At 41.1% G+C, this 25,629-nt stretch overlaps 1 protein-coding gene across 1 annotated transcript; it reads left to right on the top strand.

The window, feature by feature from the left end:
- The first annotated feature begins 76 nt into the window (after positions 1-76).
- On the top strand, positions 77-25,139 carry RAB40B (RAB40B, member RAS oncogene family). The gene is made up of 6 exons (XM_040580006.1): positions 77-337; positions 19,693-19,753; positions 21,680-21,740; positions 22,587-22,664; positions 23,157-23,379; positions 23,803-25,139. Exons 1-6 carry the CDS (start codon positions 196-198, stop codon positions 24,072-24,074), a joined length of 837 nt encoding a protein of 278 aa, XP_040435940.1. The 5' UTR covers positions 77-195; the 3' UTR covers positions 24,075-25,139.
- Positions 25,140-25,629: the final 490 nt, after the last annotated feature.

Below are 25,629 nucleotides of genomic sequence, written 5' to 3'. Positions count from 1 at the left end.
CGGGATGGCGCGGCGGGCGCTGCCCCCGCTGCCGTGACGGGGCCGCGCCGCTGCCCCGCGCCTCCCCCCCGGCAGCGCCGGGCATGCCGCTGCCCGCCCGCCCCGCCGCCCGCTGCCGTCAGCTGGCCCCCGCGGGCCCCGGGATGGGCCCCGGGAGCTGAGCCGCCGGGGAGGCCGGGGGAAGCGACGGGGAGGATGAGCCACGTGGGGAGCCCGGTGAGAGCCTATGATTTCCTGCTGAAATTCCTGCTGGTGGGGGACAGCGACGTGGGCAAGGGGGAGATCCTGGCCAGCCTGCAGGACGGGGCCACCGAGTCGCCCTACGGCTACAACCTGGGTAAGCCGCGCCCCCGGGAGCCGGGCCGCTTCTGCCCGCCGCTCCCCTTCCCCTCCGGCTGCGGGGGCCGGGCCCTGCGCGCTGCGGCCCCGCTGCCCGGGCTGGGGGGGCTCCCGGTGCGGGGGGGCTGGGGCTGCTGCGGGGGGCTCCCGGCGGTGCCGGAGGGGAGGGGGTGCCGGCGGAGGCCCGATGGAGCTTTGCTGCAGGTAGTGTTCAGAAAGGAGGTGGAATTGTTGTCGGGCTTTAAAAATCCCCCGCGGGTGATCTTACGCGCTAAACTTTCTGGAGCTCAAGTTTAAGAGCAATGTCTTAACGCGCGGAAGGTGTTGATCGAGGGGTAGGATTCATCCAGCGCAGCAGTGAGTTGTCATCAGTGAGTCGAGGGAAATACCGACAAAAATGTTTTTCTAGTCAAGGATCTTTGTTAAACAGCGAAGGTGTTTGCTGGGAAACTGCTTGAATTGAAAGGTCAGAAAACGAGGGGGTTTTTTCTCCCTTTTTTTCACTGTTGCGTTCTTAATATCAGAAGAGTAGCCCTTTAAGATCAAGGTTCATGTTTGTAGTATGTTCTTTCACTTAAGCTTTTTAAAGGGCAAGGCTAAGGAGCCTGGTCCATGCCAGGTGTGTTCCGCCTGCGGAGCAGGGAGCTGGGAACGCTGCGGGCCGGTTTGAAGCCAGGAATGGCTCGGGGAAAGGGGGTTTCTATTTTCCTTCCCTCCTGTTCCCCTCTTTCCACTCCCGCAATCTTGTTTGCCTAGAACGTACTCTGGTTCCACATCATCTTTTCTCCCCTCATGCAAATCTGTCATGTGGCATATTAAAAAGCGAATTGTCTTGTCAAGTTACCCATAGCTTTAATATACTGCCAGTCTGTGGCGAGCTAACTCGCTGGAAGGCTTTACATTGACTTAGGATCTGTTATTATGTTGAGTTCCTGGTACTGATTCACAGCGAAGCGCTGGAGGAAGGGAGGAGAGCTCTGTGCCATCGCTTATGAGTCAGACTGTACCTTGGAGGCATCAATGTACATTTTAAGATGTTTGCTTAATAGTTTTGCTAAATTACTCCTTGGGGTGTTGCAGTGTGTTTATTCTTCGTGCTCTTCAGGTGGTTGAAGGAAAGGCAGAGTGTGCCTAGTCTGCTCTGTACACACCATTTAGTTTACAAATTCTTATGCTGAAGGAGTGTAAGAATTTATATTTAGTCTTTAGTCTCCAATGTATCTTGGCGTAGCTGAGCGAGATGCTTGACCAGCTCCTGAACTCATCAGTCTTCCTTCAAGACTTTTGCTTGTAAACCTTATGGGTGCCTGTGTTTTTGCTCTGAAAAAAATATTTAAATTGGGTGGCTAACACCATAACTCTGTGAAGAGATTTCTTGACAGCCAAAGAATACAAATATTCTTTTTGGATTATTTTGCAGGTACTTAACATGCATCTTGGAAATTCTTCATCGCTGCTAATAACCTCAAAATGTATACGTACAGGGCTGTGACTTTGTATGTGTTATTTCATGGATTGTAGTCTTTTCAATCTGAACTATACAAGGTTAGGCAAATATGGTGATGCAGGACCTCACAAACTCTACTGTGCAAAAGTCGCTGTGTCACAGAGACTGAAAGAAGTTCTTAGCCCTGAGAAGATGAGCGTGTCTGAATAGAGGGATATGAGTTAGGAGAGAAGGGCAGATACAACAGATGACATGGTAGTAAAATGTGGAAGGAATATAACCTGATTTTTAATTTTAGGCAATTAGTGTCATAATTAAGAGTTTTTCTACATACTGAACCTGAGTGTTTACACAATCACGTATACTGTCTAGACTCAAGGAAGGATTTTAACTGTGAAAGTTCATTAATTATTTTTTTTCACTCATTGATTTATCATGTTCTTGAATGCATCAAGCTTGAAATACTTCTGAACACTGCATGTGAGCTGCCCAGTTTCTTTGGTGATCTGTATCCGATATCCCTTCTGTGCCTGTATCCCCTCAGTCTTTCCTGTATCATTTGAGTGTGGCTGCGTAGGATGCAGCTGTGAGGAATCCGTGCAGGCTCAGGGACTATGAAAATAGAGATGCAAGGAGAGAGATAGAGCTAAACATCCTGTTGGTATTATGACTCATTTTCTAATTTAAAATTAATAGATTAAACTTTATTTAAAAACTCGATAAACACTGACTTTTTCACTGTTTTCTAGTCCTTACCTTAGTTAACGGCTAGGATCTAACACTTCCAGAATGCCAGCTAGGTCTCTGAACTGGAAAGAGAAAGTCTAGTGGTATGATAAGATTCTGTCAAAATGTGCAACAGGTATAAGCTTTGAAATGACAACTTTCTTGTGGAGCTTGGTTAAAGGGAATAGCTTTGAGACTACATTGGAAGGGGAGAGAGACGATGTGTTAAAAGCCAAGAGCAACAGAGGAGAGAGAGGAAGAGCACTGAAGGGCCTTGAAAATGAGAACAAAACAATCTATTTAATATGATGAAGCATGGGAATTTGAGCAGTTGTAAATATCTCATCTCAAGTCTATGTACTCGAACTTTAATTGTATAAACCACAAATTAATTTTTCACAGGCACTTTCTTAACTGTTCAGAAATAAATCTGGCGTTGTTCTCATTCCCAGGAAAATATGGTAGTTATACATCTTACTGTTGTTTTTGTCGGTACACAAAAATGACATGAAATCTGGAGATGGAAAGGGAAGCCAGCATCGTGTGATGAGTCAAGTCCTTGTAAGCTGCTGCTGGTCCACAAGCAGCATATAGCTCAGCTGTTAAGGAGTGCAATCTCTTAGTCTCTGAATTTTTCTTAATGATCAAAGTGCTCTGGTTTAGAAAGAAGAAGGGAAGAAGCTTTATTAACATTGCAAAGTAAGGACTGCCATGGAAGATGCATTGGTGAGCATGATTCATAGAGGTAATTTAGAAAGCAGTTATCCTGGAGGTGGGCAGGTAGGCAGTAAGGTTAGTTGTCTGGGTAACCTGCCTTTATAGTTCTCCCACATCTTGCTCAAAACTGAAATTACAGTAGATTGGACACGCTTGATCTCTAACCTGGTAAGAAAAACTGCACAAAAATTATTTTAGAGATCTGCAGAAACTTTGCTTTTAAGCATGGTTAATTTTTCATCAGAATAAATTTAGAGGAAATAATGGCTTCTAGACTAGAACATAATACCTTAGATGTCCTGTCACTAGGTAGATAAATATTTTGATGTTTTGCACTAATAAGATTTTTATTCAGCTGTGTTCTGGTTTTGCTTTCATGCTAAGATATTCTTGCAGCGTGATTGCTTGACATGGAGCCTGAAAGGAATGATTGTTCAAACCTGTATACTCCTGCTCCTTTTCTTACAGGAGCATCGGGTTTAAAATGATTAATTCTCTCTCATCCTTTCTCACCTGGCGACCTTTTCATATCCCCTTAAGTTCATATCACAATCGTTTGTCTTCCTAGAAATTCTGTCTGTCCTTAGATTGAGAACTTCACAGGGGTATTGGTTGTCCTACCTGAATGTTTGAAAAGATGCTGATGTGTAACAGTTGAAGGTGTTAATAAGTGGTCATCTCGATTGCTGAGTTGTTAGAACACAGCCCTGCAGGTTGGATGCCCAGCCTCAAACAGACCGTACGGGGGGAGCTGGGTTACCCTTACATATAGGGAGTGTTTAGACTGGGATAGTCATCGGCTGCTCACGTCCCAGCAGTCAAACTTACAGTCCATGGTGGCTCTTCCTGATAATACACAGATCAAAGCCATTCTTCCCTGTAAAGAGAAGGGAATAGACCCTAACTAAAATAAGGAAATAAAAGGAAATATTGTTAATGTGAGAAATTGAAAGACTTCGTTTTGTGAGCCGACTGTGGTTTCCTCCCCTCGTCCCCAACCAGACCAAGTACAGAACTAATGGGGGTAAAAGTCTTGCCACAAAAGTCTGATGTTAAGTGTCTCTTTCTGTCTTCATAATACTGTTACTTGGCTGAAAGGAAGGGGAAATAATGTTGTTTTGTTTTCCTACCAGCATGATAAACAATAGGATGGGTTGCTTATCAGTGGCTAATTTGGAAGCCATTACGTTTACCTAAACACAACATGACCTGAAGATCGCAGTAGAAACTTACAGCAACATCATTAAATTTCTGTATTTCTTTGCACATAGCACCAGCGTTTAGGGACAGTCTTCAGTCCATTTCATTAGGATTTCTCCAGCAAAAGAGTTATTTAAAGTTGCTGAGCACCGGTGTCTGAGTGAATAAACACCTTTTGAGGTTAATTGTGCTTGCCTATAAATAGACTGACCAGACTTTATCTCACAGCACAAGGGACAAAATTTGATCACTCTTAGCTGTTATGAAATAACTTTTCCTAAAAGTTTGAATAGGCATGAATTTTGTTAAAATCCAGTTGTATGCCTGTGATCTCGGTTTAAAAGGATTTAAACTGCGTTCTTGTACAAGGAAAAGCAGGTGAGGTTTGATTTCATATGCTAAAATTTAAGTGCCTAGAAGACATCTAGTGTCTTATCTCATTACTGTTGGCTTCTGTGGCATGGGCGGAAAGAAATAGTTGCTTCAAATAGGGCATCTAACCTATTTCGGGATGAGTCTGTAAAGCAGTAATAGATCCTACTCTAAATATGTTGGTTATGACTGCCCCTTTAACGCGTTACCTTGCAAGTGTCGTGTTTACTGCTGAAAGACAACATTAGTTTTGGATTATATCATACACTGCATGTGAAGAAAGTTCAGCAAACAGTAATTGCTACTAACTTTGTACTTGCTCTTCCCCTTTCGCTGTGTTTGAAAGAGAAAAATGGAAATTATTTCCCCCTTTTCCACCACCTATAACTGCATTTTATCTCTTCCAGGTGACAGCACTGTGGAGCAGCAATTCTTCTCCATAGGCAGTTAGTTGTGAGAGGCGTATTTTAGCTGAAAATGTGGATCCTGGTTTGACCTGATTCCCTTTCTTCTTGCCTTACTTATGACAGATATTTTTGTTTGGGTTTGTTTGGTTTGGTTCCTTTACAGGATGGAAAACAACCAAACAGAAAATAAAAACACAGAACCCCAACCAAACAAAAATCCCCAGAAATCTAATTCAGATTGGCTTTGTTCTTTGCTTCCCCTCATGTGCCTTTCCCCCATCCCCAAATCTCGATGTTGGTGTCTCGTGCTAACTTTGTCATGCTGAGAATTGCCCACCTTGTGAGACCAGTACATCGTGTTTTCTTCCCTGATAGGTGTCACTCAAGTATGCTACTATGTTATTTTACCTCTTTTTCTATATTCTTCATAAACAACGCGGTAAAGGATACTGTAGCATTTTCTGTGATGGTCAGGTCCATCAGGCAGCGCTGGGTTTTGTGTTTGTTGGCTGAACCCCCACATCTGTTGAAGCAATGAGTGCTCACCTTGCTTGATTTAATGGAGCAATAGAAATCCTAAGCCTGCTTGGCAATGTAAGGTTTTTCATGTTTCTTCAAACCATTCATAAAATTAGTTTTGCTTTATTGCACACTTTCTTCTACTTGGCCATTTTGCTTTAGTTTAATAAATGAATAGTATTTCTTTGGTTTAATATTGCAACTGGTATCCATCTCATGGACAAAAAGCATTACTGTCTTACAATTTTGTGAAGGTCCAAAGCTAGCTCATTCTACAGTGAGGGCTTGAAACCCACTCAGTCCAGTAGTTGCTTAAATGATTTCTGTTCCTAGCACTCTTGTCGCCCAACCATATCGGAGGGGAAAAAAATAATAACTGTGTGCACATGCACATATTCAAACCAGGTATTTGTGTGCCTTGTTCTTTTCTAGTAACTGGCCTTCAAGTTTCCTAGCAAGGCCTATTCAACAACAACAAAAGACTGAACAAAGAAAACACATTTTTGTCAGGCTTGTTATTGTACAATTTCAGAATGAAGAAGCCTTGAAATCTTAACTTCACCTGAATGTTTTTTCCCTGCCTCAAACCAACCTGCACACACTTGTCTGAATTTGCTCTCTCTTACTGCTACAAGTAATGCCTGAGACTGTTGCGGCCAGAGAGGCTACAGGATCGTGTGCTCCCCTCTGTCTGTGCATCTTGTTCAGCCGCTTGATGTGCTGCCTGTCTGCGTTTCCCTTGGGCTACTGGTGTTCCTCCTGGCTTTTTCATAGATACGAAGGAGTGGGAAAATGTAAAAACAAAATCACAGTGAGGCTCCCAGACAGGTGTGCAACATGAAAGACAAAGTCCAGGCTGTTTTGAAAGGTGGTCAGACTTCAAGGTGTTTGAGTCCTTTTATGCTCCTTCAGCCTAACCAAAACTGTGGTTGCCTGTGCCAGGATTAAGTTTTACCCAATATGTTGGTTAAATTACATTTACATATTGCAGTAATCTTGTTTTTGTTCTGGGAGCTAAACAAGAATGGAAAAAGGGAATAAGAATAGAAATTGGCTAACTTTAAATGTTTGTATCTCATTTTATTCAGCTCTTATGGATTTCATTTAATATAAGACTGAAAATAAGAAATTAATGCAATATTTGCACAAAATACTTTACATGGGCTAGTGTTTGTCATGCTGGTTTTATTTAAGGATCATCTCAAATGTAATACAACAAACATATTTGGTTTGAGTTTGCTGTGCTTTTTTTATCCACATACAAATCTGTTGATATAGTGGAACACATCTGTACAAATAATTGTTCCTTTCTTTTATGTCTTGATGTGTTGTAATATAAAACTATGAACTGGGCAAGGTAAGTAGTCACATACTCCATGCAGAGTGGCAAGTTTGTAAGCAAAGCTGTTACAGGTCAAACACTGATTTATCAATATACAGGGTATATTTTGTGTCCAGTCTTTCAGAAAGGTAAGATAAAATCATCTGTCAGTATTGATTGTAGATTAGTGCCCGCAAAAATATTGGTGTTCATGACAGCTGTTCAGGTATCAAAATTGTCATGCAAATCTGTGGAAAATTGGAAAGCTAATTACTACGAGGTTAGGATGCCATTTCTGCCCAGGAATGGAGGGGATTTAAAGGTCCAGAAACGAACCTTGCTTATGTCTTTATAGTGTTTTGTGGCACCTAAGAGAGTATCCTCTTCCAGCTGGGTGGGATAAGAGAGAAAGTATCATCAATAACGAGTGGTGCCAAGTGACAAAGTATGCTGAAGAACAGCTGCCTTAAGGCTTTTAACATAGTACATACCTGCTTTTGGTATAATTACTTCCTTGTTTGATATGCTAATTAGGCTGTTACTCTGCATATTGGTGAAAGGAATACATGTGCTGTGTTCTGCTGAGACCCACTGGATCTGATCGGTGATTCCTCACAGGAGGCATGGGTTTTTGGAACCCTACAGGATATACATCTCCAAGTGGAACATATTTGGGTTCCTGTAATGTTCAGACTGGTGAACCAAATCTCTGAACTGTACTCAAGGCAAGGTGAGAATCCTCTCTAGGACAGAAAAGTCATTCTTCTCCAGCTGGTGGAAGGGCAGGTAGGACCTAGTGGTGAAAATACCCTTACGCGCATACAAAAACATTTCTGTGACGTCAGTAATGTTTTACTGTTTTGTAGGCATATAAACAGTGAAGACTAAGTATTTTGGAATCCTGTTTGTTGTCAAAAGCAGGGAAAGCTATTGTTCATGAGATGTACTCTTGTGCTAAGCTGAAAGCCAATATAACAGCTCTGCTGTTTCACTTTGTGCGTGGGATTTGCCGTTGAAGGGTGCTGGTGTGAAAGCTCTGTGTGAAATCGGCACGTGGTGTCAGAGGATGGAGGTGATTAAGCGATAGCTGGTGAGCATGAGGAAGCTAGAAGAGCCAAGGCTGTTACTCTGGAGTTATCTTAGACATTAAATTTATTTGTGCAATTGTTGGATTTCAAAGTAGTAACTGGTTGTTTAATAGGCAGAGGTGGAGTAACTATGATGAGAATTTCTGGAATGGAGATTTCCATGTGTTTTACCTGACTTCTAAGTTAAGAACATAAGCATCATCTTGGGCTCATTTAACCTGGCACTCTGTTAAAAATGGTAAGAGAGATTCTACTTAGGAACATGCAACCCTGGCTGCTTTCTGAGGTCCACTTCCCTCATGCGCCTGTCAGCCTTCCCAATCCAGTATTTGGAGATGTAGACTTCTTTGCAGCTGCTTCATTTATGAAAATGGGTAATCTATGTGCTCTTTTTTTTTTATTATTATTAAAAATTATAGTTGCAAGTTTATATATAAATTAGGAAGAAGCCATAAAGAAACCATTCTGCTTATTTCTTTTTTCTTATGCTAGCGTAAGTGGGATTTAGTGACCTCCTTTGAAACATTCAATACCGATTAGTGTAGACACGCCTCTGGGCTGCTATGAGCCCTCCAAAAGATGCAGCTTTAAAGAAAGATGTTCGCTGCTGCAAAATCAAAACTATTTCGTTTCCCCCAGTAAATTATTTTTGGGTCCCAGCTTCATGTTCATATAACATAAACTCTCAATGCCATAAATGCCTGTTTTAATTGTGTTTGTTAAAATGGTGCATATTCTTTTAAATGTACTTCAGTACACAAAACTTTGGAGAAATGGTTTGTGAAAGTGCTCTCATTCTTGGATCAGAGGAAGAAAACCTATTTATTAAAAAGCTGCATTTATTCTTAATATATGGCTAGTTGAAGTGCCATGTGTGCAGATGTAAATGTAGAGGAGAGTGAACATGTGATGCTCAAAAGTGAGGTGCAGTCCAAGGGGGACACATCTGCACTAGATGGATTGCAGCTGATTTTTCACACTTTCATATGCAGTCCAATCACTTATATTTAATAACCACTGTTTATTTACTGTAGGGTGTGTTCCAGGCTGATGATTCGGGTGTTACGTCTTTATTTTGCCCGAGGTTTTGTATTGGGTATGTTGAGCACATCCTGGCAGTTGGGAACGTGCTGTTAAGCTCCTGCCATTACTCTTGCTTGTCCTCTGGGCTATGGCTTCCTGCAGAGCACTACCCTCACCTCACCCACATACCTTCTCTTGTCATATGGCGTCAGCAAAGCTGATAAATAATAGGAGAGAATGCTTTTGTACTCCGAAAGAATGTATTGAAGGGAGTAGTCATAAGTGTATCTGAGGATTGCATGTTTAATTTGCTTGGGTTTGTAGAGAATGAGCCATTAGAGATGTTTGGATGAAACAAACTATTTTAAAATAAAGGATTTAATTAAAAGAAGGAAGAAGGGGGGTAGGGGTATTTTAGTTTTTCAGGGTATTTTAGGTATTTAGGTTTCCAGTCAAAATAATAAATCCTCTCAAAATTTTGGAGGCAACGATGCATTAACGTATCTCCTGTGTCCTTACGCTTTGTTTGCAAGCTGACTATATGCAGTGCCGTAAAACAGGATATTTAAGTACATGAAATATGAAACTGCCAGCTGGAAAACCCAGAGGAGACCCAGTGGGTCTGGCAGCCTTTTCCGTACTCTCTTAAGATCACACTGAGGGAAAGGGGCTCATGTAGCTGATGCGTTCAGTGGAATGATTGAGTCAGTATACCGAGTCTCGTGGTGCACAGTTTTCACCATGGCTATCTGGATACATATATTTCTTTTCTAATTGTTTTAGCAACCCCTATACACAGTGCATGCTCTCGGTCAGTCAGGACTCTGTTCTTCTAATCTCTCTGTGTGCTTGCTTCAGTAAATACGCCGAGTGAAGTTTGTGTAAAGCACAACCTTGACTTTTCAAACCACTTCTGAATTAGCAGATTGTGGTTTAACTTGATCACATACTTTATCAAAGAGAAGCATGGTAAATGGACTTATAAACAACCTCATAGCCTCTAAACCTTTAAATTTGTTTCCCTTTTCAGTTCGGACAAGAAGCACAGTTCCTTTTAGAATTATGTAGGATTCGAAAGCAAGAAGATTCTGGAGTCCAAGGATACGTGTGGTATAATAATTTTTTCCATATAAACTCTAGGTTTTGTCTCCAAACAGGACTTTAATCCAGTACTGTTTGAGAACCGTAGTTTTATAGGCAGACTCACTTACCAATCTACACTGTATTTGTCTTCAACATCTGCGAGACAGGCTAGTTCAGTGCGGAAGACTACATGAAAAGTAATTACATAGTTTTTAAGTGAAGAAAAGTCTGCAGTTCTGACAACTTAAATGAAGTTTGGCCGCAGACTAGTGAGTCACCTCTCTGGTGAACAGAGACCTTTGGGTGAGTAACCTAAGAGCAGCCTCCCAGTACCCATGAGGAGGCCGTCAGGAGGACAGGGTGAGTGGGGCTGTGTACGCGGTGGGAGGGTAAGAGGCAGCTGGTGTGAGCTGCGGCAGGAGAGCTTCAGAATGGGTAAGAGGAAAAACTTTTTTACTGTGAAGATGGTCAAGCTGTGGAAGAGGTTGCCCAAGCGAGATTATGCAGTCTCCAGACCTCATCTCTGATCCTGTTTTGAGCAGGAGGTTGATCTAGATGACCTACTGAGACTGTTTCAACCTGAAATTTCCTTTGATCCTATTCACTTGAAATCAGTTTATTTTAGTTTCTTGGAGAGCTGAAACCAAATAAATGGAACAAGAGCTTTGTATCAGTAACATAGTCTGTCTTTCTCCTTTAAATCCTAACAAAGATTGTTTGCTAGCATTTTGTGTTATTTTTTTTTGTCCTGGAAAAGCAGTACAGTTACAACTTCAGCAACTTCTCTGCTGGAATAGCTGTGGTGGAGGAGAGGGGAGAAGAGGAAGCATAATCCAAGGCCAGACTTAATTTCCTTCATTGTTCTGATGGAAGTGTAAGTCCTGAAGATACCTCATGGCTTGAGAGTTCCTAGCGTTAATGGTAACGTTATCTATGAAGCCGATTTTACTGCAGTATGTGTTTCACTTGGAATTCCAAAGTTAGGAAAGTGCGGTTGGGTCTTCTGTTCCTTGGTTTGGAGGTTAGTTTGAAAGCTCTTCCTCCTCAAGTGTCTGTGCTTTGGGAACAATGGCTGTATGTTTTCTGGATGATAGCTTTTAAGCCACAGTAATTTTTCCATAATTATATGAATTTTGCTTTCTGGCATCTTTAAATCAAAATTATTGTACTTAGAGCTACTTGTGAATTCCCACTTTGATCTTCCTTTCATCATAATGACAGAATCCATTACTCGTTCAGCTCAAAGAATTATTTTTCAGGTAATCTTTTTTCCCTCTTTTACCAAGCAGTGCAAAAAATACCTGCGTTTCTGGGGTTTTCTCTTTTACTACTCTTGGTGACAGATACTGCTGTGACTTCTGGGAGTATTGATGGCATCCTGGAATTGGCTTTTTGGACTGGTTTTTATAAGCCTTGGTTATATCTGGCTATTATAAGTATTACAGTTTCATAATATATAGGAATATGCTTATATAGGAATATTCTGATATTTCTAGTTGTTAAGAAATATTGATATGCTTAACCAAAAGTGGTGGTTTAATTCTTTAGAATAATTTATTTGAGGCTTGATTTAAAGCCTAGGGAAGTTTTGGAGAGGTTTGCAACTGTTCTTAATGAGCTCTTAGGCCTGTAGTTCAGAATAACAGTGGCTGGATGTTCTTGGGCTTCTTCTCATGCCAAGTATTTTTGAACTGGTTTACTGCTAATGAAGTGTCATGACATAAAAGGTCATTGTTCTCTTTTGGAAAATACTGTAAAATGTGAAATATTGCATCTGCTTTTAATATTTTGTGGTAGGTTTGAAGTTATTCTCCCTTCCAGGTTCTGGCCACATTTCAAACCTAGTGTTTAAGATAGCAGTAGGGGCAAGTGCTGCGTGGCTGTGTCCCATTATTTTCTTTGTTTGTAGAATTGTGAACAATACGTAACCTGCCTTCTGGTCTTTTCCTCATGCACCAGGGTCATTTGACACCCACCGTTAAGCTTTATGATAAAGAATTATTGTGAAGATACCCACAAGCACTGAAAATATTGGACAATTAACTGTTATATAAAACTTAATTCCACTTTTTGGGGGTCAGTTGTTTTAGCCCGGTCAAGCTTCCCTTCACTGTGCTTTCTGTGGGTGTGCCGAGCACCACATCGTAGCTGTTGCTTGGGATACCTGTGTATCCCAGAGAAGCGGAAAGAATGAATCATGGTTGAAACTTTATCTAATCACAAGGAGTGTAGAGGGGAGATGGTGTGTGGGAGGCTGCCCTTGAGAGCTGATGCTCTTTGAAAATTATGTGACTGAGTTTTTTAGGAAGATACAATGCTTCTTAACAATGCCCGACGTATGCAAAGGAGCTCTTATTGCAATGCAGCTCTTAGAGGAGTTGATGAACAGCAGCAGTGAGAAGATGATATCACAGAAGAATATATACTTTTTATTTCCTCTGTACTTATAATAGAAGTAAATTTCTAAATGAAATTCACTGATGCTAGGTTATGGTTATCTTTACTTTGATGTTAAATGGACTAAAAGTTGAGGGAAATTCTTATAAAATGCGACTCTTAAGTAGAGAAGAGCTGGTTTAGTGTCCTGTTGCTGTTTTGTAACAATGACTATAAACTGGGAACTTCTTGATGTTACATTTTTTTTTAATGTTGAGTTCTGTTTCAAATAATTTGGAGAGACAATCAGGGAAATCGTAAAGCTAATGTTTGTTGTCTTATGTCAAGAGTGTGTTCCTTTCCCAGCGTAGGGAACTGAGTGATCCACATGCACTCTTAAATCATTATCGGATGTTATTGGCTTTAAATAACTATTAAAAAAACCTTTGGCTAACAATTGCTACCAGTCAGTAACGATCGTATCTCAATCCATCTTCCGAGCTGTCTGTAGTTTGGGGGATCTTGTCTTTTAATGTGAATTTTCTGTTCAGAAGCTTGACTTGCAGTGTTGTGCATGAGCAGTTGGATCTACATGCAGGAGAATATAGATCTGCAAGGCAGCAGAGGTGTTCTGTGATCACTGATCACCCCGGGTTCCTTGTTTCACTTGATCCTTTCACATCTGTGGAAAAAGGGGTCAAGGAAAAAAAAAAAAAAAAAAGACTTCAGTCAGTCCCAGCAATCTTGTTATTAATCGCTTCCCAATTTATTTCAAATTTATTAATAAAATGTGCTGAAATAAAGGAAGAACCTCTTTTTGTCAGTAATGCTAATAACATTCCCTTTTCCTGCAGTGCTACTATTTATAAACAGTAACATGTTTATATATAGCAGCTTTCATCTGAGGATGTTAGCTGCAACTTATAGTAAATATTTGAGTTAACAAGCTTACCGTATGCCTCCAATATCCTTTTCTTTTGGAGTGGAAGAAAGGAAATGATGAACTGAAGTACATAGTTCCTGCTTCTTCCTCACCTGGGGGGTGGGAACAGTTCTCATTCTTCTTGTAAAAGAAATTTCTAAGACATTGATTGTAAAGAGGCTATTCTATTGTTGGCAAGTAGATGTTAGGACAGAGGAAAATAAAATGTGATCTCAGGCTCGTTATTTCTTTTCCTCTTAATGGAAATGGATAGTTCACTAGTTTTGGTTAAAAAGTAATAATTAGCTGATGTCAAATGGTTGTCTCTTCTTCTCAAACTGTCATCTGCCTTGAATGTTTAGTTTTTATTTAGCCCCCTGAGCAGAAATACTGCAAGCTAAGTCATGATTTTAAAACCCACGTACGTAACAAGTTGTTTGCCTGCTCTTTTTGGGGAGGGTGTGAATTTATGTGGGGGACTGACCCTGGCTGGAGGCCAGGCACCCACCAAAGCGGCTTTGTTGCTGCCTTGCCTGCTCTTTTTGGGGAGGGTGTGAATTTATGTGGGGGGCTGACCCTGGCTGGAGGCCAGGCACCCACCAAAGCGGCTTTGTCACTGCCCTCCCCAGCCGGGCAGGGGAGAGAAAATGTTATAACAACAGGCTCGTGGGTCGTGCTCAGCAGTTACTGTCACGGGCAAAACAGACTCAACCGGGGGAAACTGGTGATAAACTAAGCAAATCAGAGTAGGATAATGAGAAATAAACCCAAAACTTAACACCTTCCTCCGCCTCCTCTTTTCTTCTGGGCTCAACCTCACTCCCGATTTCTCTCCCTCCTCCCGCTGTGCGGTGCAGGGGATGGGGATGGGGCTGCGGTCAGCCCATCGCCCGCTGCCTCTGCCCACCTCCCCAGGGGCTGCCCGCGGGCTGCCGGGGAGTCCCGCTCCGGCGCCTGGAGCCCCTTGCCCTGCCCCGGGTGTCTGCAGGGCTGCTGCTCTCACACCTTCTCACTCCTCTCTCCCGCTGCAGTTTGTTGCGCAGATTTTTCTCCCCTTCTCAAACCCGTTACCCCGAGGCGCTGCCCCCGTGGCTGCTGGGCTCGGCCCTGGCCAGTGGCCGGTCCCTCTTGGAGCCACCTGGCCTGGGCTCCGCCGGGCACGGGGGAGGCTTCTGGCAGCTTCTCACAGAAGCCCCCCCTGTAGCCCCCCGCTACCAAAACCTTCCACGCAAACCTGCTCCAGCCTGCTCCCAGCTGGGAAGCTGCCCAGTGGGAAAGGGCCTGGGGGTGCTGGTTCACAGCCACCTGGGCATGAGCCACCTGTGTGCCCAGGTGGCCAAGGTGGCCAGCAGCCCCTGGCTGGCATCTGAAACAGCGTGGCCAGCAGGGCCGGGGCAGTGCCCATCCCCCTGCGCTGGGCACCGGTGCAGCCGCCCCCCGAGCCCTGGGCTCAGCTCTGGCCCCCCACTGCCAGGGGGACGCAGAGGGGCTGGAGCGTGTCCAGGGACGGGCAGGGGGCTGGGGAAGGGGCTGGGGCACCAGGCTGAGGGGGGGCTCAGGGGGGAGCTGGGGGGGCTCAGCCTGGAGAGGAGGGGGCTCAGGGGGGCCCTGATCGCTCTCTGCAGGTGCCTGACAGGGGGGTGTAGGGGGGGGTTGGCCTCTTCTCCCAGGTAACAAGCGACAGGATGAGAGGGAACAGCCTCAGGTTGTGCCAGGGCAGGTTTAGACTGGATAGTAGGAAAAACTTCACTGGAAGGGTGGCCAGGCACTGGGACAGGCTGCCCAGGGAGGTGGGGGGGTCACCATCCCTGGAGGCGTTTAAAAGCCGTGTAGATGTGGTGCTGAGGGATGTGGTTTAGTGGTGGCCTTGGCAGTGCTGGGTTAATGATTGAACTTGACAATCCTAAAGGTCCTTTCCAACCTAAATGACTGTATGATTATATGAAGTACCGGCTTGTTTACTTACTAAGGCTGATGTTAAGAGGATGAACAGCAACTTACCCAGTTACTGCTTCTGTAAATCAGCAGCCTGACTGACTCATGTTTTGGGGCTCCTAGGTTTTGGAGTTTGTTAATTAAATTTTGGTTTCGGATTAGCATTGGAGGCGTACCATAAAGTTGTGTCAAACTTCTTACTCCCATACCATTAGCTTTGGTTCTAAGGGCAACAGTCAGGAGCAGAGCCAACTAGAAGTGCCCTGAGATCTTCAGATTTTAACTTGCCCCCCTAAAAATTTTGTGACTATGAAGAGCTTCTGTGTAGTTGTTAAGGAGCACTTCCATTTTTTTAAGGCTGGATTTCTTCTAAATTTTATTCCATTAAACATCTAAAGGAAAACAGGTGTACTGAAGGATAGGCTGTGATATTGGCTTATCTGTGACCATAGAAAAAGCTAAACATAAAGCTGAGCTTTCTGTTACAAATAGCTTATTTTTAAAATTTGGGAAACCATCATACCATTGACATGAGTGAATTATCTGCAAAATTTTGTAATTGTGGTTTATGGCTTGGTTAATTGAGGTGAAGAATACAGTCTAGATCTAAAATTTTAGTGTCTCTATTTCAATCTGAATAGGCAAGCTGTGTGCTTCAAACAGATGGCTTTTATTGCAGTAATTAAATGTGGTGGAAAAGACTGGAATTTTGAAAGTGGTGATTATGATTATTCTGAATTGGCAAGCAGAAGGCAAATATGACCGTCGCACAACCTGACCTTCATGCTCACATATATCAAAAGATACAGTCCAGTTTTATTGCAAAAGGTTTATATCTTTGCAGCATGATGTTGAAAACATGGGGCTTATCTTTTAAAGTTTAGTTGAATTTTGAATCGAAAGGATACTGTGGGTCCATTGCTGTGAACAATAAGTGGATGGAGTTGGAAGTTGTGTCACTCGTCAAATATGCTTGAAACAGTTAAAAATATTTTCTGAAGAGAAACGTTAGACCTTAATTTTAATGTACATATAGAAAGGTAGGTAGCTGAGGAAATTTAAAGTGGGAAGTGATGGGACCATTGAACTCTCATCATGCCTATGAGAAAATGGTTTCAAGGACTCTGAAACCTAAAACTGCGTTTTCAAAGTGCAGTTAACAGCCTTTGAACCTGAAGGATATTTTCAGTGGACTTTGTTAAATACAGGCCCAGAGTCCCACTGACTATGTACGTATTTATTTGTAGACAGTTATTGGCATAGAAACGGACAGTGGGAAGGAGACGTTAGTGTGTGGCTGAGATAACTAGTACTGAACGGTTAATCTGTACAAACTGATGGAGCAAATGATTGCTGGAGAAGGTGTTGAACATTGAATCTGTGAAAGGCGATCAGCCCATGGAGGCAGGGAGTTGGATTGTTTTATTATTTATTATTATTATTTTGAAGTAGTTAGATACTGTTCTAATTGAATCTGAAAGCTGTTAATCTGACATCACTTATCTACAAGGAGCAACATGCCTTAAACTCTAAAGAAAGGACACATCAAGAGGAATAAATAAAAACAATGAAAGCAGTTCTTGTAGTGCTCATGAGCTAAAATGTAACAGAGCACAAGGTTCAAAGTCTTGTATTCCGTGCTTTCTCAGGTATAAAAAGGGTTGGTTTTAAGAGCATTTCGAAGACTTAATGTGCTGCTGAATAAAATCTTTCTGTGCTGAATTGGTAGGGCATAGCTCTGAAGAATCTAATCTTAAATGTTCTTGGGTTTTTTTTCCCCGTTTTTATTTCTCCCCTGTCTTTCAACTTCAGTAAGTTATAACAGATCTGAAGCAAATGCAGAACAAGCACCAAACCATTAAAATATTAGGCTAACGTCCAATTCCTATGAAAAAAATTTGAGAGACAAACCTGGATTTTATTCTGTTGTATTAGAAAGATATGACCCATGGTTGGTCTGTAGTCCATTGCTTCAAATGTCATTCAAGTGAGTCAGTGGTGTTTTCGCTGCTGCAAAGCTAAATGGCTGGCTGCTGGACACACTGGAGATCACCGAACCTCAGTTATTAAACTGAAAAGATCTTTGCTGCAAATAATGCTGCCTGTGGTGGAACATAAAATGAGCAATTTAAATGATGAAGGATTGTGCCCTAAGGAGACCCATCGCAAAACCCAGAAAGTTGTAATAGGCTTCAAGAGAAACAGAAATTCATGGGAAGCCGTAAAAGAGTCAGTGTGGACGTGACCGCACGGTGGGTAGCGGAGCAGAAGTGACAGTGTGGTAACGGCTGCGAAGCATCGATGCAGAGAGGATGGCTTCATGTTCACTGCAGTCCTTACCAAACAGCTGAATGCTGTTTATTTGGGAATCTTACTGTGTTCCTGGGTTCAATAATATTTTTTTCCATTTTCTGTCAGTTAATTTTGTCTTTGAGAACAAAATCTATTACACTTCTATTAGATTTAAGCAATCCAAACCCTTCAGTAAGGATAGTGACTTGTTTCAGGTTCTTTGATTTCAATTTGTAGCTTTATGAAAATAATTTTTATTTAAAAAAATCCTTGTGACAATATTAAGCACTGGGAGATTTTTCTGCTTTACTTCAAAGGTGATTTTTTTTTGATTTAGCAGACTTTTTCTTCTCCGTCTTGTACAGAGATACATTTTAGTTGCATGTCCAAACAAAGCTATTCTGTCTTGCTAAATGAGTGAATAATGTTCTGGAAGGACATTTGATTTCTGCAACAGCATAATCCACATCTGTTGGTCTCATTGTTATGGTTTCATGCTGTTCCTGATGATTCATGGCAAAAGGCTTTTGTTTTGATTCTTAATCAATGGCAAATGCTAATTGCAGAGATGTTCAGGTTGTGTTATCAGCTGCTTCTCCTGCACAACAGCTGAAGAATAAAGAAGTTTCTGAATCCACCTCTTCAAAAATCTTTTGAGGAACCCGTAAGGTGCTTTCTTAAACAGCAGCTGGTAATAGCATATTTTTCAGACTTGACTTATGCCTGCCATATAAAAAAAAGTAATATTTTGTATTATGCATGTGGCTAAACATGAGCGACTTGCAGTAGTTTATGGTCTGTGATGCAAAGCACGGTGCCAGGTTTATTCAGCTGTGTATCCTCTAGCTATGCAATGCTAATTTTCCGTGTTTGGTATGTCTTTTAACAGAATGATGGATGTCCATTCACTGTGTGGGAGGTGTCAGTGTTTGCTAAACATGGCCTGTGTCTCTTGTTAACTTTAGATAAACTAGTGGAGGTATTTCACCCTGCGGGAAATATCAGCAGTAGCACAGGATGCTGGAATGAGTTATGCAGTGTTATGCAGGGTTTGTTCTGCATGTTTTATGTTTTCAGGAATTTCTGAAATGATGAAACTTGTTCTTTCAGTGCACAGTTTCAATGTCCTGGTCTGTTCAGTGTTTCAAGACTTTGTCTATGGGTTTGGGTTTTTTTTTTTCTTTTTGGTTTTTTTTTTTGAAATGTAACTAGTGGTTTGTAGATTTGACTGTTTCTTAATACTGCTGGACAAGTGGGACACTTTGGCTAAGAAATGAAGATCAGTCTCCCCAAACTGGTGGTAATACAGTGGGGTTTGTGTGTTTCTGCAAATGTATGGGTAAGAGCCTGAACTGAAGGCAGAAGATGCCTCAGTTCACATTTCTGCAATGAGCTAAAAGCTTAACATGCTTATTACTGCATTTTACAGCACCATCTGCTGCTTTTATATAAGAGGGGGACACACATACCTGATACAAGAGCTGTCTTTGAGTTGATAAGGAGGATAGGATAGAGGATAAGGAAGGAAGAAATGATAGAGGCAGTAAAGCTAGGGAATAGTGGAAGAGAACAGCATTTAGTCTGCACCATATGTATGAAAGAAAAGGTAAAACCTAGTTCTGCCTTCTATTGTTGAAGAGATAAAACTCTTCAAGTGTATATATTGTCATGATAATGAATAAAACAGCCCATTTATCAACCTGAAGGGAGCCTGAGACATCTGCTCTGAATGGACCAAGCTTAAGTAATATGAAAGGTCTTTGTAACTTTATATGGACAAGTTGTACTTATGCGTAAGTACCTCACAGAGCACTGATGACAAATACTTTTTTTATGGTCAGCTTCTTTGACATCTATAGTTGTCTGTGTGTATACTGTACACCTGCAAGCTGCTCTTAAGATTTGCGTGGTTGTCTTCCCTGCAGGTATAGATTATAAGACTACAACGATTCTTTTGGATGGCCGACGAATCAAGCTACAGCTCTGGTAAGTGTGTGCCTCAACTTTCATCATAATTTATATTTCAAAGACACAGGAATGCAACTCTTCAGGGCAGGAGTTCACCCTTATGCTTCAGAAATAGTCAACTGAGGAAGGGTGAGCTAGCTTTTTGAGTAAGTCATGCTTTCTGTTGACCTCCTTTTTGCATCTATTTCATGTTAAATGGGGGACCCTACAGCTTCTGTACATGAGAGGTGCATAACAAATGCAGAAGAAAGGCACAAAAGATACAAGTGTCCTTCAAGATAGATTCAAAGTGCCTTTGAAGATTACAGAATATACTGGTAATGAAAACCATGAAGGTACCTTAGAAAGCATACAGTGATTGTATAACAACATCCCTTTGCTCAATTTATTAGTAGTATTGATCAATTAAATAACCACAGGATTATTAAAAAGAAGAAAAAAACCCGGCATTATTGCGCATGTTTCATTGGTTCGCAATCTGATGTGATTTGTTCTTTATAAAAGCATGTCAAGAACAAAAAAATTATTTTACACAAATGTTTTTCCTGTAGGGTCAGACGTGTGGCTGTCAGGATGCTTTTGTGTTAAGGTTGTCTGAAGATGGCCATCTTCTGGTTCATTTAGAAATACTCAGCAAGCGATACAACTTGAGAAATGCAGCAGCTTGCTGCCTCCTAAGTACATTGTTTTCCTCTTTCCCTAAACTCACGGCATTAAATAGGGAGAAGTAGAGTCAGTGCAGGAGGAGGAGACTGAGTGTGATTTTTGGGGAACCATAATCTGAATAAATCAGAGAGGTATTCTAGGAACAAGCAGTGCTCAAATAGAGTAGAGAATTGGAGGTGAAAATGAATTGTTACGATTATATCCTTTTCTTCCTAGAAGGAGACAGTCCTGTGCCACTTCTGTCTTGAAAATTAATTCTGGTGTTGATTTTTGTTTGGAACTTTTTTAATTACTGGAGTTAAATGCCTGTGTGGTAAAGCTAAGTTATTTTTAATCTTTTCTTCACTGGTTGTTTTTGCCTTTATGATTTTCAAAATAATATTTCAAATGTTAAATGCAATGATGGATAATAGTACTCTGCTACATGGTATCTTCATTACCTGGTATTTTGTTCACCTACTTTCTTCTTCTTGGGTCTTCCACTTTATATGGCTTAGCAAAAATACCACATAAAACTTATCTGAGAAGCAGCCAGGAAGGAGGTGTGTTCATTTTTTTTGTGAAAGCCAAGGATGTTCTTTGGACTTAATAAAACAAGATTGGAAATGTTTCTATAGATGGAAATGTGTGCCTTGCATTTGAAGATCTGTAAATCTACCTTTAAAAAGTCTTTATTGAATTCTGCTTCCTATCATGTTCTTCACTATAAATTTTATTTTGTTTCCAAATGCTTTATGCAGTGAAGATTTTTTGATGGTTTTTTTAATATTTTTGTGTGTGTGCATGCTTTTCTAAAAATCTGTGCTGTCTATGGCTCTGTAGGGATGCCTTCACCATACTAGACTCATGATGAACTGTTTCAGCTGCAATCAAGAATTTACTGTTTTTCCGTTAGTTTCCTTGGTGATAGCTATTGTTTCCTCCCACTTCTATTTTGCTGTGAAAACAGAATCTTTCTTCAAGCTGAATTAAATGCAAAGCTTAGTGACATACATACACTTGAGTAATAGCCTTTGTTTTCCAAGGGCAATCACAAGAGTGAAGTCTGAAGTCCTTGTCCTGTTATCCTGAGAAATCTGAGCAATGTATAGGAGAGGGCAGAATGCCAGTGGGGAAAAACTGCTGAGGGAGAAGAGCTCTGGTGCATTAGTGACTGCTACTGTATGACTAATGGCAGAAGAGCTGATACAGATTGGTACAGATGAGTTAATCTAGCTGAACTCTTAACATAGGCGTCCACCTATTTCTTTTAAAAAATATATAATTTATTTCATTTAGGGATACATCAGGACAAGGGAGATTCTGCACTATATTTCGGTCTTATTCAAGAGGTGCTCAGGTAAGCAAAGTACAGCTTTCTCAGTGATAAATAATGGTTGCTGGATGAATGAAAGCAGAGTTAGCAAACCATCGTGATGGCTTCTGTAGCTCATTTGTAGACTGCATGCAGATTCAGCGCTAGTCTGAAGATAATGTGCAACACTGGAAATAACAAGAGACAGGATTTTCTTTTGGGGAGGGGAAATCCATGAGACCAAAGCTGAGTCAGAGTAAAATACAGTGATACATATTCTTATGCCTTCTTGTCGGTTACCTCAATAACTTAAGCACGTTATCATACTTTGATCATGTGAAAGCTATGCTAATACTACTCTTTTCAAAATGCGTGCCAAGTAAGAGAAATTGATAACATAAAACTGTCAAAAGAGTAATGTGAAAAATACAAACATACTCCAAAATGTGATGAAATGTAATGACACTTAAAGTCTGAAGCTATAGTGAGTTTCAGTGTGTCTTCAAGTATTGCTGTAATTCTTGACATGTATTGGTTCTGATGCAGCTGTAATGTTCCAGAATTGCACAGAATATTGAATCTTCAAGCTACCAAATGTGACCAAAAATATTTATTTGCTATGACTTGCGATGTGTGTATGATCAACCAAACTTGTCCACTACAGAAAAAAATATTTACTGATATATTAGACCCTAAAACTAAGTCAGGGTTTCTGCCCCTCGGCAGATCTGTAATCTACACAGAGGGATGGGGCTTGGTTTCACAGGATGCTGGGTTCTGCTCCATTGAGAAGTCGCTCGGCATCTTACAGGATTATTTCAGAATTGAAGAATTTATACATAGTATTCTCTGTGTTATGCCTCTGTTAAAATTTTTATTTTTTTAATATAGGGAGTAATACTAGTGTATGATATTACAAATCGATGGTCATTTGATGGAATCGATCGATGGATAAAAGAAATAGATGAGGTAAGGTATGGCCCCAGAATGTCACTAGTCTAACAGATGACTAACAGAAGACTGAGTGTGTATGATATTTTCTACTGTTTGTACTGGCATTTGCAGGCAGTGCTTACTACAGAGTTACCCAAGATGGCAGGTTTATAATTTTCTTTCTATGTTTATAATTCTAAAATTTGGAAACGTATCAGCTGAAGTGTCTTGATTTTTTTAAAGGTGTTGATGGAAAGCATATGGAGGGCAAAGATTTCATATTTTAGTCCCACTCTTGCTACAGATCTGCCACATCATCTGTGCAAGCCTGTCTTTTCAGAGGAAGGGATGTTTATAGATCAGAGGATTATAGAATAATGTAGGCTGAAAGGGACCTCTAGAGATCACCTGGTCCAATCTCCCACTTAGTCTTTAAATCTTGAAAAAGCTTTTGTTTGTTTTAATTGAGGGAAGGGGAAAATAGCAGCCAAACTATTGATTTTTTTTTAATTGCTTATTTTTGCTCAGCATGCTCCTGGTGTACCAAAAATCCTCGTTGGAAATCGCCTTCACTTAGCCTTCAAGCGCCAAGTGTCTACTGAACAAGCACAAGCCTATGCTGAGAGGCTGGGCATGACTTTTTTTGAAGTCAGTCCACTTTGTAATTTCAATATTACAGAGTCCTTTACTGAGCTAGCAAGAATAGTATTGATGAGACATGGAATGGACAGGCTCTGGAGGCCAAACAAGGGTAAGTGATGTACACTGAAAATGTGAAAATTTACTCTTAGGTTTATGGTTCATTAATATAAAACAATTTTCAGAAACTTTAACACTGATGCAAAAACATCAGAAAAGAAGAATCAGGCATCCTGTACAGTTTGTTTTCTAAACAGAAAATATCTATCTGCAGGCATAACCTGTTCTGCTTTTGTAGGGAATAACATATCTTTCCTAGAACTTACGTCCTCTGTCATCTAAGTATTAAGATATAAATAGGAAACTGAAGCAGGAGATATTTTGGAATAATGCATATGTGGGAAAGGCTGTGGGAAGAGAAATGAGAATTCATCCTGGAAGTACAGAGTGCATGCAGAGTGCTGCAGGGTGCGTTAGTACCATGTGGCTGACAAAAGCATGCTATTATAATGCAAGTTTTATGTCTGTTTTTAAGTACTGAGTCTGCAGGACCTTTGTTGCCGTGCCATAGTTTCCTGTACCCCTGTGCACCTTGTGGACAAGCTCCCTCTCCCTGTTGCCTTAAGAAGCCATCTCAAATCTTTCTCCATGGCAAATGGCCTTAATGCCAGGATGATGCATGGACGCTCGTACTCCCTCACATCCAGCAACATCAATAAAAGGAACAGCTTAAAGAAAGCTAAAATTATCCGTCCACCACAGAGCCCACCAAAAAACTGTACCAGAAACAGCTGTAAAATTTCTTAAGCTCTCTATGGGAAGAGGAACCTGAATGGAATCCCCTCCTGTGAAGCGTGGAACACGAAGGCTCCTTGTTTAAAGGATGAGCGTGCTCTGTGTATGTATCTATAACAGTACATAGACAAAAATAAGGAAAGTAAGTCTTATTTTAGAGTTTGCTCACTACAGTAATGCTGCTTTGGAATGAATGACATGTTTGGTGCAACTGAAAGAATGTGACATGTTGCTGTCAGATTTTCATACTGCATTTTAGTTTCTGATGTGCATGATGCCATTGTTTTTACAAGTAGCTGTGTTTTCATACAGGGGATAATTATCATCACATTCAGTTCTTAATTCCATGAAATCTGGAAAGTGACTTACTGTGTAATTGTATAAAATCCTGTCTTTGCAAACTGTTAGAAAATATAAAAGTGTCATTGGTTTGCATATTCAGGCAGAGTTTTTTATACACAATGTATTGTATACATTGTTAAATTCTACAAATCGCGTGACAATTACTGCAATTGTGCATTTGGATTTTTTTTGTAAAGCTTCCTTGGTAACTTTTGAAGCACTAACTTAACTAAGCTAAAAATGTATATATAATTATAATGCACATACACAACAAGGTTTTGTCCCATTAGTGTATGTAATAGATTTGATAAAGTTTTGGTATGTTATTTAATACTTTGGGGAATTAATTTGTGATTTAAATACTTATTTTTCTGTAAAAATATATATATATAAATAATTACATTTTATACCACTCTACAAGAAAGTTCTAGGAGGAAAATGCCAAAGACCTTCTGGTAAAAGCAACATGACTTGATGAGCTGCTTTATAAGGAAAGAATACTATTTAAAAAATAATAAATAAATGTGTCTGAAAAAAGAAACCCTATTATGCTGGTTTTTAACTGGGGAAGGTTGTCTTTATCTTCCTTTAGAAGAATTTAAAGAACAATATACCTGAACTAGACACCAGGAATGTGAAGTCATCCTAAAAGCATCACGTAATGCTTTTGATACAACATCTGTCTTCAATCTTGTTAACTGAAATACGGAAGAATAATACATGTAAAGCCTTCCATTTGTGAAGGAATTGCGTGACTTGTTCTCCTGAGTAATAACAGTCCTTTGAGGTGATGGTGTAGCATCATTCCAGTTTCTTCTGGGCGTCTTCACTGTTGTGAGTTGCCGTCAAGTTACATGCCTGTAACACTCCTTCTGGATCAGCGTAAGGTGCCAAAGTGATGCCAGGACAGGGACCAACCGATGCATCACTACTTAAAGAAAAGTGCAGCCAAAGCAAGTCTTGTCCTAGCGCAGGAGTAAATGGCAAAACCGGGTGCAGTGGCAGAATTCCCGTGGGATCGCTGCCTGGGCAGTGAGCAGGCTGGTCTGTGCCCGGTGCGCTGCGGGGCGATGCTGCAGCCCGAGGGATGATGCTGGTCGGCTGTAGAAATTCCATCTTCGCAGCTGAAAATGGACCTGGCAGCCTTACAGCTACAAGAGGTTAAACCTGAGCGGGAGACATCCGTGCCTGGGGAACGGTCTGATGGTTTCACTGGTGGCTGGGC

This window comes from Falco naumanni, chromosome 1 (genome assembly GCF_017639655.2).
Source record: "Falco naumanni isolate bFalNau1 chromosome 1, bFalNau1.pat, whole genome shotgun sequence".
NCBI classification, from domain to species: Eukaryota; Metazoa; Chordata; class Aves; order Falconiformes; family Falconidae; genus Falco; species Falco naumanni.
This window is presented reverse-complemented; position numbering and strand designations above follow the sequence as displayed.

Bases quoted from the DNA above. Each gene is read 5' to 3' on its own strand.
- RAB40B (XM_040580006.1), top strand. From the start codon at position 196: ATGAGCCACGTGGGGAGCCCGGTGAGAGCCTATGATTTCCTGCTGAAA. The intron at 21,741-22,586 runs GTAAGCAAAGTA...TTTTTAATATAG, and splicing joins CTTATTCAAGAGGTGCTCAG to GGAGTAATACTAGTGTATGA. The intron at 23,380-23,802 runs GTAAGTGATGTA...TCTGTTTTTAAG, and splicing joins GCTCTGGAGGCCAAACAAGG to TACTGAGTCTGCAGGACCTT.